The 19,825-nt window shown below is 41.2% G+C and overlaps 1 protein-coding gene across 9 annotated transcripts in view; it reads right to left on the reverse strand.

Moving 5' to 3' along the window:
- The window catches only part of PDE4B (phosphodiesterase 4B), a 530,398-nt gene that overhangs the window by 109,599 nt on the left and 400,974 nt on the right, over nt 1-19,825 (reverse strand). For 8 of the 9 annotated variants that reach the window (XM_072730657.1, XM_072730658.1, XM_072730662.1 and 5 more), the window contains 3 exons: nt 13,160-13,354; nt 3,404-3,440; nt 3,212-3,282 (listed from right to left, as the gene is read on the reverse strand). In XM_072730657.1, coding sequence (XP_072586758.1) covers nt 3,212-3,282; nt 3,404-3,440; nt 13,160-13,354 — 303 coding nt within the window. The remainder of the gene's footprint in view (nt 1-3,211; nt 3,283-3,403; nt 3,441-13,159; nt 13,355-19,825) is intronic. The other variant, XM_072730665.1, reaches the window with a different exon arrangement.

Raw genomic sequence — 19,825 nt, forward strand, 5'->3', positions numbered from 1 at the left:
AGAGAGAATCTCAAGCAGGCTCTGCCCTCAGGGAAGAGCCCAGTGCAGAACTCTATCTCAAGGCCTTGAGATCATGACCTGAGCCAAAATCAAGAGTCAGATGCTTAACTGACTGAGCCACCCAGGTGCCCCACTCACTCCTAATATTTTAATTCCTGAAAACACTCTCTTAGTTCATGTCTCTGCCTTTTGGCTCTCTGACCTTCATCTATTCCATAAGTTCTTTCTAAATGACTCTCTTTTAAAAATCCCTGGGAGGTTTCTCCCCCAAGCCCAAAAAGACTTAATGAGTGTAGTGAAAGCAAAGATGTGAGGTGATAGAAATAGAATATATTGGTCTCTGCCCTCAATTCCTGGCACAGAGTTTCTAAAATTCTTGTAACTTCCTAAGTGATAAGAACACTAGGAGCATCTTTTGTTCTAATGAGGCAATTCTGGGTAGGCTCCTTGGAGGGGCTGGACACCAGAAGGACCAAGCAACAATTAAGGGTTTGGAATTTTCAACCCCACCTTTCATCCTCCAGAGAGGGAAGAGGGGCTAAAAACAGAGTTAATAATTGATCATGTCTATGTGATGAAGTATCCATAAAATCCCAATAGCATGCAGTTCAGAGACCTCCCAGGCAGGTGAATATTTCCACCCTGGGAGGGTGATGCCCCCCAAGTCCATGCAGACTGATGCTCCTGTGTTCAGGACCCTCCCAGACCTCACTCTAGGTAGCTTCTTCATCTGGAAGTGCATGTGTGCCTTTGTCATGTCCTTTAGTCAACTGGTAAAGGTAAGTAGGTGTTTCCCTTAGTTCTACAAGCTACTCTGGCAAATTAGTTGAACCTGAGGAAGGGCCCGTGGGAAACTGCACTCTGTAGACAGTAGGTGAGAAGCACAGGTGCCAGCCTGAGCAGTGACTGACATCCAAGTGAGAGGCAGTCCTGTGGGACTGATCCTGTAAGCTAGGACCTGATGGGGTCTCCAGGTAGATAGTGTCTGAACTGAGTTAAATTGTACGATGCACAGCTGGTGTCCAAGACTTGCTTCTTATTGCAGGGTGGGGGACTTCCACACGTTTGGTGACCAGAGAGTCAGAAATGAAGTGTTTTCTGTTCATCAAGGAGACTCACAGGGAAGAAAAACACAGAAAGAACTCTGTTTTCCCCTACATGGGAAGAGAACAACTCTTATTCCTTACAAAGTACACTGCCATGAGAGTCAGGTTATTATGCTTGAGGTCTGACTCTGCTCTTCATCAGAAGTGCTGCGTTCTTGTGCAAGTCATTTAATCTCCCCAGGCTTTGTCTCCTTGTCCACACAGTGGGGGCAACAACACCTGTCATAACTAGCATTTATGGGGCTTATAACTGAGATAATGAATGTGAAAATTCCAAAGTGTTACACTGTCTGGATTCAGCAAGAGAAATGTTAACTATCAGTTATAATATCTCACATTTATGGAGCACCTACAATGTGCTAGATGTTGTTATAAATGCTCTATAAATATCAATTCATTTCATCCCCAGAGCAACCCTATTTTATAGATTGGGAAGTAGAGAAGTTGTACCCACATCACATAGTCGTCAAGTGGTAGGACTGGGTTATAAAACCAACAGTATGGCCCCAGTGGCCCTAGTCTGTAAAAAAAAAAAAAAAAAGAAAAAAAAGAAAAAGATGGGGAAAGGGAAGGAATCTCTTCTGACATAACAATTGTCCAAATAATTGGTGGTCTTTCTCTAACGATTACTTATTCAAAAATTTATATGTGTGGTGAATATTTACAGATTGTATACTATGTGTCAGGCATTTTGCTACATCTTGGAAATTCAAGGAAAAGTAAATGTAATTCTAAAGGGACCTGAAAGGACACTGAGGCTACTGATGGGCAGAGACCCCTAAATGGTGTGAGAAGTTTGGATGAGTGCTTGGGGGCCATGGAGGGGCAGTCAGCCAAGCTTGGTGGGATCAGGCAAAGCATTCTGGTGAAGGTGATACTAAAGATGAGCTATAAAAGCAAGTAGGATTTAGCCAGACAATCACTGGCAGGTGGAAAGAGACATTTTAGGAAGAGAGAACAGTAAGTTCATAATTAGGATGGAAAATAGAACATGCAGGGAACAACCAGACCACAGTTGTTAGAATGTGATCCCATGTGGCTAGAGACCTGGTCTGATTATTCACCACCATATGCTCTGGCACTTCCTATTTGAATGCAAGACTTGAAAGGGCAGAAAACTTGTCTGTTTTGGGGCACTATTGTATTACCAGTTCCTGGTGAAAGGTGGTGCTCAATAAATATTTTTCAAAAACATACATATATGCATGGATAAATAGTATGTACTAAATAAATACTTCCAGGTGAATCATTTAATAAATGAACAAACAGGGATTATCACTACAAAAGAGGCCGGGCAAGTTTTTAGCTTTCATGTATACTGCATCAAATATAAACCCAGTCAACTATCAATCAAACTAATTTGAACTGGATCATGAAGTGCCTTGGGTGCCATTCCACAATCATTGATTCTTGGACCTTCTGAGCCCTGTGATGATCTTTTAAAATGCTGGATAGTGAATACATAGCACTTAGACTCACAGATTGAAATGATTTTGGAGGAGAAAGTTATGCGGGAACTTGGAGTTCAAACCTTACATTATAAAGATGAGGAGACCAAGGTTCGGCAACGTTAGCTGAAATGACCAGGGTTATATAGTTATTTGGGGCAGAGCAGAAGATAATCCCGCTTTTATTCATCAAATTGCATGAGCCTGTTTATGTAGTATCCAAAAAAGGCAACTTAGACTTGAACTTTTTGCTACCTTCAATCTTGCATTTGAATCTCTGAATTCATTAATAGCTATTCCCAAAGAATTTTAGTAGAATTTATGGCTGTTACTGATAAGTATTCACACTTTGTAAAGTAGTACAAGCAAATGTCAACAAAAATCCTCATCTTGAGCTTCCGTTTGTTGAACTCTTATTGTCTACTAAGTGTCAAGGGTGCAAAGATTAATAAGATACAGACTAATTTCTAACATCTTACCAGTTCTAAAATACTACGGTGCTCCATCCTATTTTCACATTCAGTGTGTCCTAACTTAGTTTGGAGGGCAAATTTCCATGCAATAGTTTTTTTTTTTTTTTCTTCTTCTTTTTAATGTTGCTCAATGTTTTTGTCTTTATGGAAGGGATTCATAACTCCACAAAAAGTTCATGCTTACTTGTTGGATGCTCCATGAAGGTTTGTCAGTACAGTAAAGTTGTTTCTCACACTTCGCAAGCTGGCAAGGACCTAGAAGGACAATTATCAGGATGGTTAGGAACTAAGGGAGACCAGTGGGCAAGTTCAGAGGCCACAGAGAAACTGCACCTGGGGCAGAGGGAGAGCAAGCCAGGGCCAGCATGATACATACCTGGGCAAAAGGTGTGACAATCAAGTCATCGCCATGTCTGGTGAAGAGAGAGAAACAAACATTTAGAAACCAATTTGAATTATAACTATGACATAAAAGTTGTAATATTAAACTTTATCAGTGTTAGCAACACAAATGTTACACAAGTCTTTCTACCTGGATATATGGCAGCACTGATCTAGGCATAAATGGAAACCCTAAGAACTCAAAAGAGAAAAATACCAGGTTCATGGCTCATGGGCTTACAGTGACACAGAACAGCACTTGCAAGTAAGCGTATATCCTCAGGGTACATTCCCATTAAATAGCAGACCCAGAGTACTGTAATTCAAAGCGACTTGGTTGCCAGAGCCAGGAAATTCAAAGGGAAGGCTGCTCACAGGCACACACAGAGTTGGAAAAAATGGCATAACAGTCTGGATAAAGGTTAACTTTGGATTTCCTGGCTTTTGTTGATTTGAACCACAGCCTTAATGCCATTTAAACACAGATTTCTGTCTGGGAATCCCATTACTTTTTTTTGTTTTTAATATAACTTTTTTTCTTAAAGTACCCAAGGAGAAGCTTTTAAGATGGGAGTGTATAGACTGAGCCTACTATTAACCATATCACTGTTGCTCATTTTGTCCCAAAGATCTGATGAAGATATACCTAGTGTTACGTAAATCTGTACTTAGGAAGAGTCAAAAGCATGTTTTCAGAAATGCACTCTCTCTCTGGCACATGCTTTGATAAATCTACTTAAGCCCATATTTGGCAAGCTCTTCATAAAGTCATTAGAAGACACATTGTTGTTCGTTGCAGACACAAAATCAGGCCAATTTATTATTTGTGAATCGAAACAGCTGCACAGAAGTTGACTGACAACGACCTTCTTTTACTGGCTGATCTTCTCTGTCCTCATTGCCATATAAATATGACACCTTATAATGTGAGAACAACCAATGATTATGCAGCACCTGCCTCAGTATCAGGCATTACATGTGATGTTGAGATGCAGAGCTCATGTGGGCCTCTTCTCTAATATGGACGCACCTCTCTGGGGTCTTATTTAATATAATACTTTGCTTTCTATCTTCATCTTTAGCTAGACGTCCCCCTTCAATTCATTCCAGTCAAGTTCTTGTGCATCTACTGTGTACAATGACTACAAAAAGAATACTGACAAGAGCATTCTTTGCATGATTACCATACGCCAGACCCTGCGCTAAGCACTTTATGTGCAATATCTCATTTAACTCTTGTAAGAAGGCTTAAGGCAGGTTACTCGTAATATTCCCATTTAAAGATGGTATCAAGGCTTAGAGAAGGTAAGCTACTGCTTAACCAGCACATCATAAGTGGAAGAGCTAAGACTGTTTTGTAGCCAAAATCTGTGTTTTTAGCCATTATATTACCTATGTTATGATGACCCTACATAGTTGGCATATTAAATTATACAGAGTCCATGATACCACCCTCCCCTCGCTCCTGTCCTACTCGCCGTTAAAACACAGTAAGGGATACAGAAAAGACTGCAATAGATATAGAATGAGAAATACAAACACCTAATGGGAAAACTTAATGGGTTGTATAGGAGAGGTAATAATTACAAATTAGAGGAAGTAGCGCAGGTTTGATTGAATGAGTGGTTTTGAGATGAACTTTGAAGGGCAGGCTTTAAAAAGCATGCCACCAATGAGAAATGGCAAGAACAAAGGCATGACATGGAAAAGTACTGAGCATGCTCACTGAGATGCCTGGTGGCTATTTGGGTAGATTTGAACACACTACCTAGAGACATTTTTAGAGGATATGATTAGAGAGTCCTTCACACCCATCTTACGGGTGGTATAGACCATGTCATATAGGTGGTGCATAACTCAGAAGGGAGAAGGGAGTCAGTGAAGGTTCTTTGTGAGGTAGACAAATGGAAAAGTGCTTTAGAAAGGAAAATGCTGCAGACACCAAGAGACAGATCAGAGAGAGGACAGAGTCAGGAAGAATGGTTAGGGGGATAATGCAGTCATTCAGACAAGAAGAAATTGGTGAAGCAGAGGAAGAAAGAGGAAAAGACAGTTTGAAGAGACCCTAAGTCTTGCCAAGGACTCAGCATTTAATTGGCTAAGGGGTCATAAAGAAATACTAGTCCAGTTTAAAAGATGGGTGAGAGGGAAAATAGTGAAGTCATAAGCAGAAATAAGAAAGTAAGGAGAAATTGGGCAGGAGACATGTCACTTTCCCACAAGCTGAATTTTAAGATCCTCATTGATATCCCAGTGGAGACATCAAGCAGGAAGACGGAAATATGGGAACTGGAGCTACACATTTCAGAGTGGGGAAAGTTAAAGCAATGGCAGGGACTGGCTTCTGGAGGTGGGGAAATATTAGAGAAAGAGAGAAGCCTCAGGGTTCTTGGAGAAAAGCCAAAGGAGACAGAAGAAGGTGCTGAGAGAAGCAGTTGTGATAAAGGCAGGGTGGTGAACTATACCAAGAACTGCCCTTTACCAAGCCATTTTCTTGAGATGAACTTTACATGGGTGAAATATCTTGCTATTTGTTCTGATTTCTGCTAGGAAGTTCACACTGTTCATAAGGGCCTCAGGATGAGTTGGGGATCTAAGGTAATGAAGCTAAGAGTTAAGTAGATTATCTAAGGCTCCTAGATTTTGGGAGTCTAAATACCCAATAAAAGCTAACCATGTAAGCCAATCTCATACACAGGTAACACCTAAAGCTGATGAATTGTTGCATGAACGAGGAGTTACCAAAAGGTACAAAGCAATGATTTAAGGGAAGAAAACACTAAGGGGGCACCATGTCAGCATGACTTTATCATCATGGAACTTTTGAAGTTTAGGAAAGCAGAAAATTCAGGGACACCTGGGTAGCTCAGTGGTTAAGCTTCTGCCTTTGGCTTAGTACATGATCCTGGGTCCTGGAATCGAGCGAGTCCCACATCATGCTCCCTGCAAGGAGTCTGTTTCTCCTGTCTATGTCTCTGCCTCTCTCTCTGTGTGAACAAATAAATATATATATATATTTTTTAAAGGAAAGCAGAAAATTCAGAAACAAGAGATGGTCTTGCAGGTCCCCAGTGCTGGTTCCTTTAAAGGATTTGAAAGGCAAAAGCTCATGCTGTACATCATATAATAGCTGCTAAGGGAATGGATCAGACAATTTGCACGTAATTTATAGCAAGCATAGGAAAAAAACAAAACAAAATTCCTATCTGAGCACAGCCAGATTATTTATTAAACTATTCTAAAACATTTAATCATAATTTGATATATTAATAATTACAATAAAAGGCACGGAAATAATAAAATTAATTATGATTAATTATGAAAACTGATGTACTTCTTAGTTTCCCAAACGGCTAGGGAGGGCAATGCCAGATGTTCAGAACCATGGCATGAGCAACATCTAGTGACAAAAGCAGCACATTACAACTTTGTAGAATAATTGGTGACGACAACTATAGGTCTTCAAACGAGTGCAGGTCTGCACTAAAGAGTGAAAAGTTTTTCTAGAAAGTAAAAATGCTACTTCCTTTGGTATGCCCTGTGGATTCCATTAATTTTGTTTTTCTCTGTTTCATACCTACACATAGAACTCTACTTGTAACGCTATTTTACTCTGTCCTACAGATAGACATATACTACGGTGGTCAAGAACACAGATTTTGGAGACAGACAGAACTGGTTTGTTTCTGGATTACACAATTACTAGCTATTAGACATCAGGCAACCTCTCTAGGCCTCAATTTCTTTATCTGTAATGTGGTGTGTTGTAAGTATTAAGTTAGTTATTGTACATGTACAACTCTTACAACAATGCTTGGCACATAAAAGCATTTATTCATTTAGTCATAGTTATTCTTGTTAGTAGTAGGTATCATTATTATTATAATTTTAAAATTGCATGTCTATCTCCCCTACTGGTGAGAACTCTGTTGGGAGGGTCATATCCTCCCCTCTTGCAGTCAAAAGAACTAATATTGTACTTTACAGTTTATAAAGCATTTTCACATACATTACTTCATGTGACAAGAGAATGTTCTTGACCTTAAAATATGGCGCAACCACCTATCTTGTTGGTCAAGCCTGAAACCTCCCCCCATACAACCACCAACCCCTGCTTATGCTAACTTGCAAATATTTATTAATTGCCCACTGGATCTCCTCTAATGTAGATCCCTACCCTCTATTATGTGGATTACCAAAGCAGTCCTCCATTTGGCTCTTGGACACTAGTCTTTAGGCTTGTCCACCATCCAAACCACTCTTGAATGTAATCAGAGCTATCTTTCAAAAATATTCATTGGATTATGTATTTTCCTGCTTAAAAGCCTTTAGTAGCATGGCGCCTGGGTGGCTCAGTCAGTTAAGCATCTGCCTTTGGCTCAGGTCATGATCCCGGGATTCAGGGATGGAGTGCTACGTCGGGCTCCTTGCTCAGTGGGAAACCTGCTTCTCCCTCTCCCTCTGCTGCTGCCCATGCTTATGCATGCTCTCTTTCTCTGATAAATAAGTAAGTAAGTAAGTAAGTAAGTAAGTAAGTAAATAAATAAATAAATAAATAAATAAATAAATAAATAAATAAAATCTTAAAAAAAATAAAAGCCTTTAGTAGCTCCCCACTAATTCCTTTCAGTACAGAGACCAACTCCTTAGGACAGGCACCTGGTGATGAGGTTCCTGTTTACTTTTCCAGCCTTGCTTCTCACCACTTCCTCATCCACTCACATTCTCTGCCTCAGTTGCACTGAGTTGTGCTTCTTCATAATGCTCCTGACAACTAGAGAGTAGTTAGCACATGGCCCTTCTTCCTGCATAACCCTCCACCTGGCTAACTCTTATATCTTAGCCCTAACTATTCAAAGTGGGTTACTCACCTGCCTGGCCAGACCTTTCAAAGTCCCCCGAATACCTTTCTATAATTCCCCTAATTCGAAGATATTAAAACTCCCTATAGACTTATCAAACTTTCAACTCTCATGAAGACACAGAAAATGTTTTCTTTGTTTGCAGAGTACCTAAAATTAAAAGTTTTTGTTATAAAAAAAAAAGAATGAATATGATCCCCATAACAGCTGGGAAAGTAGGCAGAGCAGAGATTAATATCAATATTTTTATATTTCATCCTCATTTTGAGTCTGTATATATACTAAATATCCATATGATTTAGAGTGAAGCCCTGGTTCCCCATTTATTAGGCATGTTACTTAATAACTTCCTTCAGCATTAATGTCTTCATCTTTAATGCAAGAAAATTATAGTACCCACTCAAGTAAAGTAATGGGAATTAAATGAGTTAACATATGTAAAGTACTTTAAATAGTACCTAGCACATAGGAAATGCACTTTTATTTTATGTGCACTTTTATTTACAGGTAATTTAGCACTGTAAAAGAGATTCAATGCCAATGTCAGGATGCTAGTAAGTGTGATGGCTCTAGGTCTAACTGAAGTCTTAAACACCACAGGGTACTTTTTTGGTAGTCCATCAATAAACTGGTCTTACATTTAAGTGAGCAGTTATTAATGCTTTTTTCCCTTGAATGCTCTCTCTAGAGACCATTTAGCTCTCACACAAATGACTTTAAAATGCTCTTTGCCTACATTAGGCTTTGCAAATGGGGTGACCAAATGAAGGAAACGCGGATTTTCCTTCCCTGTGGATTTGTGGACTGTCAAAACTCCATCCTGTTCAGGGTGGTTCCTGCCACAGTTTTGAACAACGTAACTGGTCTCACCAGTTTCCAGTACTTGATGTTCCCATTGGGAAATCTGTACCTCGGTGTACATAGGCATTACGTTAGAGATGACTATAACAGAGGAACAAAAGAGAAATCAGCAGAGTATTGCCACATCTAGGAAAGCATCTGAAATTTCCTCATGGGACCCAGTGATGATCTTGTTTTCTTTACTAGAAAGCCTTATTTCAATCTTTCTTTGGTTGCTAAAAGTTAAAGCCACTTTTAATTTTCCATTCCCATTTTTAATCTTAATATTTTCTCACTCACTCTCCCTGCTTATGTTTCCCTTTACTCGTCTGAAAGTGTTCAGATGAGAAATGTGGAAAAGCTAGTGTTGTCCCTACTACTGGGTTATTTATTTATTTATTTTTATTTATGATAGTCACACACACAGAGAGAGAGAGAGAGGCAGAGACATAGGCAGAGGGAGAAGCAGGCTCCATGCACCGGGACCCTGATGTGGGATTCGATCCCGGGTCCCCAGGATCGCGCCCTGGGCCAAAGGCAGGCGCTAAACCACTGTGCCACCCAGGGATCCCTACTACTGGGTTTTTAAAAATATTTTATTTAAATTCAATTTGCCAACATATAGTATAACATCCAGTGCTCATCTCATCATGTGCCCTCCTTAATACCCATCTCCCATTTACCCCATCTCCCCACCCCCCTCCCTTTCAACAATCCTTTGTTTCCCAGAGTTAGGAGTCTCTCATGGTTTGTCTTCCTCTTTAATTTTTTACCATTCAGTTTCCGTCCTTTCACTATTTCTTATATTCCGTATATAAATGAAACCATATGATAATTATCTTTCTCTGATTGACTTACTTCACTCAGCATAATACCCTCCAGTTCCATCCATGTTAAAGTAAATGGTAGCTATTCATCCTTTCTGATGGCTGAGTAATTTTCCATTGTATATATAGACCACATCTTTATCCTTCATCTGTTGAAGAACATCATGGCTCCTTTCACAGTTTGGCTATTGTGGACATTGCTGCTATGAACATCGGGGTGCAGGTGTCCCGTCATTTCACTACATCTGTCATTGGGGTAAATACCTGGTAACCTCTAGGGTTTAATACAGAGGTATTATGCAAGTTTTCCACCTTCTACATAAATCCATGATGGTACCATGCTGAATACGAGGAGCTTCTGAGCTGGGAGCATCCCATAACCCACACCCAATGACCTTTCCATCAAGACTCTAGATCTATCCTTCTTTTCCTTGGCTCCCATGGGAAGAAGACAGGAAAAGCACGGAGAGGATTGTGGGTTGCTCTTCTTCTATTCACTTCAATTCACTCTGAAGAGTAATAATCAGGTGAAATATCTTTGAGAGCATTACTTCAGTTTATCTCAAGCTACTGATGTGAAACTGGATTTTCCAACACAGTCCTGATAAAAGGAAATACCAGAAAAATCTGGATATCATTCAAGCTCCTCTTCTTTTTGTATTGAGAAATAGAAATTCCTAAACTGACAAATATATAAAAGTTTACCTCTAACGTTGAAACATTTGCAAAGTAAAAAAATAAGCCATTTTTATTCATTCAAAGATTTTAATAGATTCTATTATCAATATCTTTGAAAGGGTGATCTTATATTGCCCACTGTGTTTTTTCAGGAAAGGCTGTTCTTTATTATGAAAGTGTGTCCTTTCTACATTTTTTTCTCTTAATTTTAAGAAGTCCTTTTCTTGAAAAACAAAAACAAAACAGTGAGAATGATACTAGATAACTTACACATACAATTATAACTTGCCTAAATTTACAGTTGACCACACTATGTAGGTTCTAAGTTAGGGGGAAATTTTTGCTGGTTGACAAAATTGAAGAGGGTAAACCATGAATATTAGAGACACCACATGCAGAGTCACTTAGAATTAGGGCTCTTTTTTTTTTTTTTTACAGCTGTAGACTGAGTTGGACTGTAATCTTTAAGGTCTCCTTGAGTTCAAAATTCTCATAACCTTTGGTTCTTAAAAAATTATCAGAATTTAATCTGAAATTTGGTCAGAACCTTCTGGGAAGCCTCGGAATGACCCTGAGACTCATCACGCTATTTGGCAAGAGTGTGGGGAACTGTGAGCTGCCTTCCAAAGCTAATCTTTTACCTGTCAGACACTATGTGAATGGAACTATAATTACTTTCAGCTCACCCGGTTTCCTCTGCTTTCTACCTACGATGTCTAGAGAGGTGTTTCTCTTGGTAAAAGAGGAAATTCCAGGTATACTCAGCCAAGCCCCCGTGCAAACCTTGGTCAGAAACATTCTTGGCTCGGCATAATCTGCAGCAAAGGGATTACCTCTCCTCCTGCCTCAGGCACCTTGACTCTGCACTCATCTGTCTTCTATCTGGTGGTAGAGATTCTACTCTGCAGTTTAAAGAATACAGGCAAATAGAATAAAAAAATTTGAATGTGGTCAGTCTTAGCTACATTGTGGGATACAGCATGGCATACAGTCATAGAGTCACGGGATGAGGGCAGTTTTCTCCAGTCTCTCAAAGGCTTGCTTTCATTATCTATACAGTGAAGATAATAGTGGTACCTACCTGACAGGACTGTCATGAAGATTAAAAGAAATAAGCCATATTGGTACCACTGGCCTTGAGATAAGCACTCATTAAATATTTCCTTCCACTCCGTAGTAGAGTTATGTGGGTGTTCTTTTTATCTTTCTTATTAACTGTAACCTCCCTGAGAGCATGCAACCTTTCTGAGAATATCTGTTTTTAACTCATCTGTGATTTTTCCACTGTTTTGTTAATCTTTTATCCCCAGAGCCTAACATACTGCATGGCACATTGGAGAGATTTGGGATGTATCTGCCAAATGAATGAATAAATGAATTTTGGCCTACCCAACAATTGAGACATTTTAGGCCAAGGGTGCTTCTATTGGAATTTGTTGGCAGAAATGCCCTGAGAATCCTTTCTTACTGGTAGCTTTAAAATGTCCCCTGCCCCTTTCATAAGAAGGTGACCCTTTTTTGCTTCTTTTCCAACAGCAGAAGAGAGCCCAGTGAAAATTTCTAGGCCAGAGATTTTAGGGAGCTACCAATATCTTTATAACATATGATGTTAAAAACAATTGTACATGTGCCCAGAAACCTCTTAAGGCATGAATTCCAGCATCCAGCTTTATTTAGTTTCAGAAATTTAATAAACGAATAATACAATCTCGTCACGTTCTTTAAAAATTAGAGATCTAGGGATCCCTGGGTGGCTCAGCGGTTTGGCGCTTGCCTTTGGCCCAGGGCGCGATCCTGGAGACCCAGGATCGAATCCCACGTCAGGCTCCTGGTGCATGGAGCCTGCTTCTCCCTCTGCCTATGTCTCTGCCTCTCTCTCTCTCTCTCTCTCTCTCTCTGTGACTATCATAAATAAATAAAAATTAAAAAAAACATTAAAAAAATTAGAGATCTACAATTAATAGCAGCAAAACAAAAACATCAGCTGTGTTTAATAGGGTGGTGGAGTGTTGTGTCTCACCAAGGAACCCAGCAGCAAGTGGGCATTGGGTTAAGGTTCCAGAGAAGGGATGCAGACCTGTGGCTGGATGATGGCTATTAAATGTCACCAAAGACCACTGAGAAAAGAGGCATGTCCCCAACTGCTGTTTTTCTTTTTCACCATAGCCTCATGCAAACTGCATATACTGTGGAAAATTCAAGTATTATTTGCGAAAAGTGTTACGGTTCTCAACCCATAAATGATTCAACAGTTCAGGAAATGAAGCCGAATGACAGTTGTTTTTTTTTTTTTTTAAGTATCAATAACAGAGGAAAACTGTACACTGTGCCTGAGATTTTGAATACCCTTGGAGACCTCAGCTACATATTTCTCATGCTAGTGAGTACTAATGTTTTAAAGATCATCATTGTCACCTCTGCCCATGTTCATTTTTCTCCTCTCTCCTTCCCACGGGTTAAGGAGGGAACAGTTGTTGTTGCTGCTGTGACAGGTTAAAGATGAGATAAGTGTGAGACTGGAAGCCACACAGGGCTTGTACTTACTGCTCGCTTGGAAGTGAAGAGTTTCTTGACATTGCCTTTGGTGACAGGTCATAGTCGCTGTCTGATCTGTAGAGAAAGGACTCTCTACGCTGGCTGTGCCCAGGAAAGGTGGCATGGAGCACCAACCCAGAGGAAGAGCTGGCCTGGGGGTCCAGCGGGCTCCGACCTGGAGAAGGGCCATTTTCCACATCAAAGCTTAAGAGAAAGCAAAAAATTCTGGTCACATAATCATGGAGGAGGACATTCGATGTACATTCATAGAGAACCAAAGTGTGTCAGGCATTTTACATAAAACGTCTGCACTTTATGCAAAATTTTAATCTTCTAAACAACTTTGAGTTGCAATCACTATTACTCTCATTTTGTATGAAGGAACAGTCCCGCAGAAGTCCAGTCATCATTAGTAAATAGTGGAGGCAGGACTTGAACCCTGCAGCAAAGCCCCATGACCTTTCAGCGGCAAGAACATTTGACAAATTCAGAATAAGAGCCAACCATAAAATAATTTGGTGATAATAAGCAACTCCAGAGACTGCATCTAACACAGCTCTAGGTGTCAGACACTAAACTATCACTTAAATGAGTCTTCAGAGCTGGGAGACTTCTTCCTGCCATAAATAAACATCACGGTCTCATTAAAGATACAATATGCATATTTCTCAATGTTTCAGGAACAGAGAGCTATCCTGAAAACATTCACTGTCTGATTAGATGGGAGGCCCAGTCTGAGACTTAATATTCATACGCAAGTTTAATTGCAGAAAATGGTTTAATTAATCTGGTAATGCCAAATTACCCTCCAGGGCTGCAGAGCTTTATCTTAGGGTTCTAGCCACTGGCTCCAGCATAGGAGAGACTTTAGGATTTCTAGTTAGTCTGCTCACCCTAGGAAGATACCCTCAAGCCCAGATTAGTCGAACAAGGTTTGATCTATGAACACACTGATGGGAGCAGTGGAGATTTAGTCTCTTGTCCTCTCTCCCTATCCTGGTAGTATGTTAGGCACTGTGTCCTTCCCCTGCTCTCCATCATCCTCTATACATTTGCCCGTGTGCACTACCTCCCTTTGCTTTAAACTGCCAGTAACCCTCTTGCCTACCATTTGTCTAGACCACTCACTGGTCTCCAGCTAAAGCTCTGCAGAAAGGTACTGAAGAAAGTATGAACCAGGGAATGTTCTCTCTTCTAAGCTAGGACCACAATAGTGGGCTTCCTTCATACCCATCCAGCTGCCATCACTTATTTCTACACTCATGGTCATTTCTTTCACTAGTTCTTACAACTTGCTCTCTTGGGGTGAATTTTGCTTATATTTCTTTAGTTTACAAATTGCTTTCTAATCTGTTATTCCACCTACCTTAAAACAACCTGATGAAGTATACAGTATGTCCACACTCTACATTTGAGGAAAATGAAGGCTTAGAGAGATTTTAAATACTTGCTCAAGGGTACCTTGAGGTACCTTGTAGGGTGAGTACTGAAAGACGCCAAGTCCTCCAATTCATTTCTCTACAATCCCAGCCTTCTCTAATCACAGCCTATCAGCATGACTTGCCGGCTAGTTGAGGGCAATTTTTGTTTTGAATTCAAACAAAACTTGCGTTAGGTATGTAGAGAGTCAGTAAGATTACGTGCGGCCTTGACTGTTATCTTGAATGAAGACAGAAGCAGCAAATTACCCTGAAGCTGTAGGTTTCTTTGAAACAGGAAATAAGAAATAACACAATGCAGGGTTATCATGCTTCCCCAGAGACTATTCTGAGAAGCTGCTTTTAGCCAACCTACAAACACCAGGTGTCTGATAAGAAGCAGCGGGTGAGAATCTCTGGTTAAAAGGACAAGAAAGAGCCATAACAATCCAATATGTATTTGGACTTTCTAGGCACCAGTGCATGGATTTTCACAGCAGGCTAATGGTCTGGGATGGGGCTGCCTTTCAAAGACTACAAGCAAGCAGGCAGGTGGGCAATCACTCACATATACCGGCTTGTTTCTTTGCCTGCCTAGAGGTAGAGCTATGTTGTAAGCCAACTACATTGCAGAGAGTGAAAATATAATGAAAGCTGATTTGCAAACTTTCCTTGGGTGAGATCTATACTAGTTGTTGAGCAAAATAAAGAGCTCCTTTGTGGATAAGGACTCCTTTGTGTCACCCAGACCCTGTAGAACTGGTAGGTCCTGACACTGGTTCTGAACTCTTCTTCAGGACAAAGAGGGAAGTTCTCAAAAGGTGAACATGACACTACATATAGCTTAAGAGTGGGCATGGGCTTTGAAGTTTCATGTGTACTCCTGTTATTCTTTTAGGATGTATCTGTTCAGCCCTGATGGATATTAAAACACTGAAATACTTTGGTAACAGTTGGTAGCCAGCCGCTGCCCCAGGCCCTCCAGAATTTGCTGGTCTCCCCGGTGACCCAGTAACTACAGGGTTGGTGTCTGGAACAGCAGGGGTCTCTAGCTTCAGCACTACCACCTGTGTCCATTTAATTGGTCAGTGCCCATGTGGTGGCAGTCATTAAACATTATGAATGCGTGTGCCTGTGCTAAAATATTAGACACCCATCAAGTGGGTATGCCTACTAAAGTCTTAGAACTTATTCCACCAGGGAGGGTTTCCACCAGGCCTCATTCTGCCCTATTTTCTGCTTGAGGTATTCCTAGGGGGCGAAACTTTAAGTTCACCAGGCATTACCCTTAACACGGATGTCAAAGGCTTTCTGCCCCAGGGTTAATATATAAGAAGTTTGGTCCTGACAGGTAAGCAGGGACTAGACCCAGACACCAAATCTCTTTCCATGCTGTTCTCGTTTGTTTTTGTTTGGTTTGGTTTGGTTTCTTTACCCTTTACTGTGCCTAAATTCTAAACTCATAGAGGAGCTTGCTGGAATTCAGAAGAATCCAGGGAAGAATTCTGGTGCAAAGAAGCAGTCTTGGTGAAACAAAGGGCCTTTCATATCCCCTGGGGCACTGTTTCAAAGCAACCAACACAGATGTACAACTCAGAAACAAACATGAATCACCAACCAGACACCAGCCCCAGTCACAGCAACATTCACGGGCAGACATCACAATACATCCCGCAGACCCAGGGTGGGAGGAGGGCTGTGGGCTAGGGGAAGACTGGGGACAGACCTAACGAGCAAAATGAATAGACCACACAAACTGAAACACAATTAGGGAGAAAAGGGAATCTGAAATATCAGAAACAGACACACAAATAAGGATAATTTATTTAGAAGGAATTATGTAGGGTAATTTTTTGCGCCTGCCTTCAGGACACACATTTCACCTTTAGATTTCTTTGTAATAATAATAAAAAAAATCATTATAACAGTCATCAGTGTAACAGTTTTATATATCATCTAAAGCACAAACAGAGAAAAAAATACCACTTTTATTAGCAATTTAGTATGTTTCCCTCTGAATAAGTTTTCCTGGAGGCTCATATCATGATTTTTTGTACCAGTATTTTCATGTACTGCAGTTTCTGGAATTATCATTTTCCATGCCCTGGCACTTAATGGTTCACCCAGAAGCTGTATCATACTTTCTTAAGCACTTTCCTTACTGTTGGCATCGCATTTACGGTCTTAAATAATATCATAGTTGATATCTTTGAGCTTATAGCTACTGTAATATTTGGATGAGGTCACTCATAACTTTCAGATAGATTAAGGCGGGATGTCACTCATGATTTTCTGAATATTTCACTGTACTTCCCTGGAAGGGCTCGTGCACATCCAGCACATGGAGGGAAACAGTAATGTTTTTTTTCTAGGTTCAGAGAAAGTCCCAGAACTGCTCTTTCCTGTCCTGGATTCTGCATGCTGCCCCCCCCCCCCCCCCCCCCCATGATGCTGCCTCCTGCTCCCTGCCTTGGCCCATCACCCTGGGCTGAATCAATTGCTCGTTGTTGTCAAAGACAGAATATTTTAACGACTCTCTCCTGCTTTGTAACTAGGATTCTCGGCCTCTCTGAGGCAGTGGTGGTAGCGGGTAATCTGTGGGTAAGAAGTGGTGCTCCCCGAAATGGCAATTCCTTTTTCACCACTGTCTCTGCTCCTTTACTGAAGCACTTGATCACAGCCCTTTGTACCTCTCCACTCTGTTCTCTGATTTAGCTGATTTCCCACTAGATTCCTGTTTCCCAGAGAGAAGGGACCTGATATTACTCACTTCTGTATCCTGGGCATCTGGGCCAGAGCCTTCTAAATGACAGATCCTCAAAAAATGGCAGCTGTGCCAATTAAAGAATCCTGCGATTTACTGCGAAATGCTTCTCCCCTCCCCTCTTCCTGACTCCTTACTCTCATCTCAGTTCCCACTGAAATGGGTTTCTGCCGTCTCTTACGGATAAGTCCATAGAGAGGTGGCAGTGACTTATGTGAGAAGCCTTAGAAGGTGACGATCTAAGAATAAAAGTAAAATCAAAGGAAACAGAACAAATGGAAAGAAACTAAGACACACTGCTGTGTCTTCCCTGAACAAAACAATCTTGTGCAGAAAAATCGCTGCCGTGGATATCTGAGATGGTGCCATCGTTCCACAAGCACCATAATGGGAAAAGCCCTCCTAGGCCAGGCTCAGTTTGCCATCTTCTTATCTCCTTTTTCATGAAAGCCACAGCCTTCTCAGCCCCACGCTTTCTCCGCTGGCAGTTCCCATTCCCTAAGATCTTGCAAAGCCAGGCCCGAACCGGTGCAAAGAGGGAGCCAGCAGATGGCAGAAGACAGCTGAGGCTCCCACCCTCGGCACCTCCCCGCCTCCCCTCGGAGAAGGTGGGGCTGCTCGCCGGCTCCAGGGAGAAAAGTGACTGAGGCCTTATTCATAAAGCCCAGGAGGGAAAATCAGGGATAAAGAACAGAACCACAAGGTATACATGAAACCCTTTATTAAACTAAGAGAAGCTCTGCTTCCGAGAATTCAAGCTAAGCCAGGTGATTGCCAATTGTTCCCAGGGCAGTTGTTTCCTGACCCCCAATTGCACGTGCATTCCCCAATTTCAGTAACAAAAACTCACAAAACAACCTCCGAGGAGGAATTCCTTTCTGAAGCAGAGGAGACTTTTCTTTTTCAACTTGGCCTGGCGCTTCTGGAGGCTTAGACCCACAGGGCATGGCTCATGGCCATTTGGGGGAAAGTGCCCTACTGTCTCCGTTTTGCTTTTCTTTCTTAAAAACGTATTCATTGAGTATCTCATATATCACTAAATTTTATACAGCTTAGGAAGGCTAATTCTCTTCCTCCCATCTCAAAGAGGAGAAAACAGAGCCTGCAACCACGACGTCTTCTTGATCCCAGAACCTACCACGCTGGATTGTATTCCTCTGTTTACTCCTCTTTTTCACTCCACTGGTCTGTGACCTTGAAGCCAGGACTAAGCCTAATCCATTCTGTATTCCTGGGGCCTAGAGCTAAATCTCACACCAGAAGGCACAGATAACTAGCGTTTGTGAAATGAATGTGAGGAGCACACAGTTTGTATTTCTCATCTGACAAAAAGCTTTTTCTATTTGGATTAAAACCTCTGGGGAAAAAAACAAAACAAAACAAAACAAAACCTCTGGCAGGTGAAGACTTCTGAGAAGTCCCTCGGTGGAATCCATAGGTTCCTCTTACCCCATTCTTTCTCACCTCCCTGAGGTATCCCAGGAACTCCATCCCGGGGAGTTTTGGCTTTTGAAAACTTTTGTGTCTCTGTTCGTGTATAGAAAGTGTGTGCGTGGATGGTGGTGGTATATCTGTGAGAAAATGCCACGTTTCATTAAAGTTCTGTTGGAAAATATTTCCCTCAATTGTACTCAGAAACTAACAGCTTCAAATGCTTGCTTATAGTCTTGATAAAAATAAACATACTTTTGTTGGCCATGACCTCAGTGCGCTATCTGGTCCCTGGGGATGGGGAGGCTGCACAGGGACATGCATTTTTACCCACAATGACAGTGACCCACCCTTATATAATTAATGGTGGCAGGCTGCTGCTGGGCCTCATTTTTAATGAGGGGCTTAATGGTGCAAAATCACAGCCAGCGTGATGTAGAGCCCATGTCCTCGCTGCAGGTAGGCCGAACTCCTCTGGCCATAGTTACAGCAGAGAATCCAGTTCCACAGTCTGTAACTTCCCTCCCATCTGAATTCTAGAAGCGGCTTCCCACTGTTTTCTTTTCTTCCTAGGGGCTTTGAAAATTACACTCATGGCAATAATCTAAAATTGCTTTGCCCGCAGAGAGGTTTAACCAGAGGTAGCAGAGTAATGCTGAAGAGCTCTGGGATTCTGGAGATCTGGCTTCCAGTTCCTGCTCTGTGAGGAAATAACTGGAACGAAACAGAGACTCCACATTCCCTGACCCTCACACCTCAGTCTTTCACTCCTGAAATGAACGAAGAAAAGAATGAACAGAATATCTCTGAGGCACCTCTGAGATTAGACATCTCATACACATTTTGGAGATGGAAGAAAGATTCGTTCTCAAGAGTGGCTTGATGTGATTTTATATTGTTAATGATCATTCATTCAACTCATTCATTAGGTGCCCACTATAAAACAAGGCACTGTTCTAGGCTTGAGAATACCACACTGTGCAGGACAGATGAGATCCTCGTGGGGAGGAATGGACAAGAAATAAATCAAATAAGGTAATATCAGATAGTGATAACTGCCTT

Source organism: Vulpes vulpes, chromosome 12 (genome assembly GCF_048418805.1).
Source record: "Vulpes vulpes isolate BD-2025 chromosome 12, VulVul3, whole genome shotgun sequence".
NCBI lineage: Eukaryota > Metazoa > Chordata > Mammalia > Carnivora > Canidae > Vulpes > Vulpes vulpes.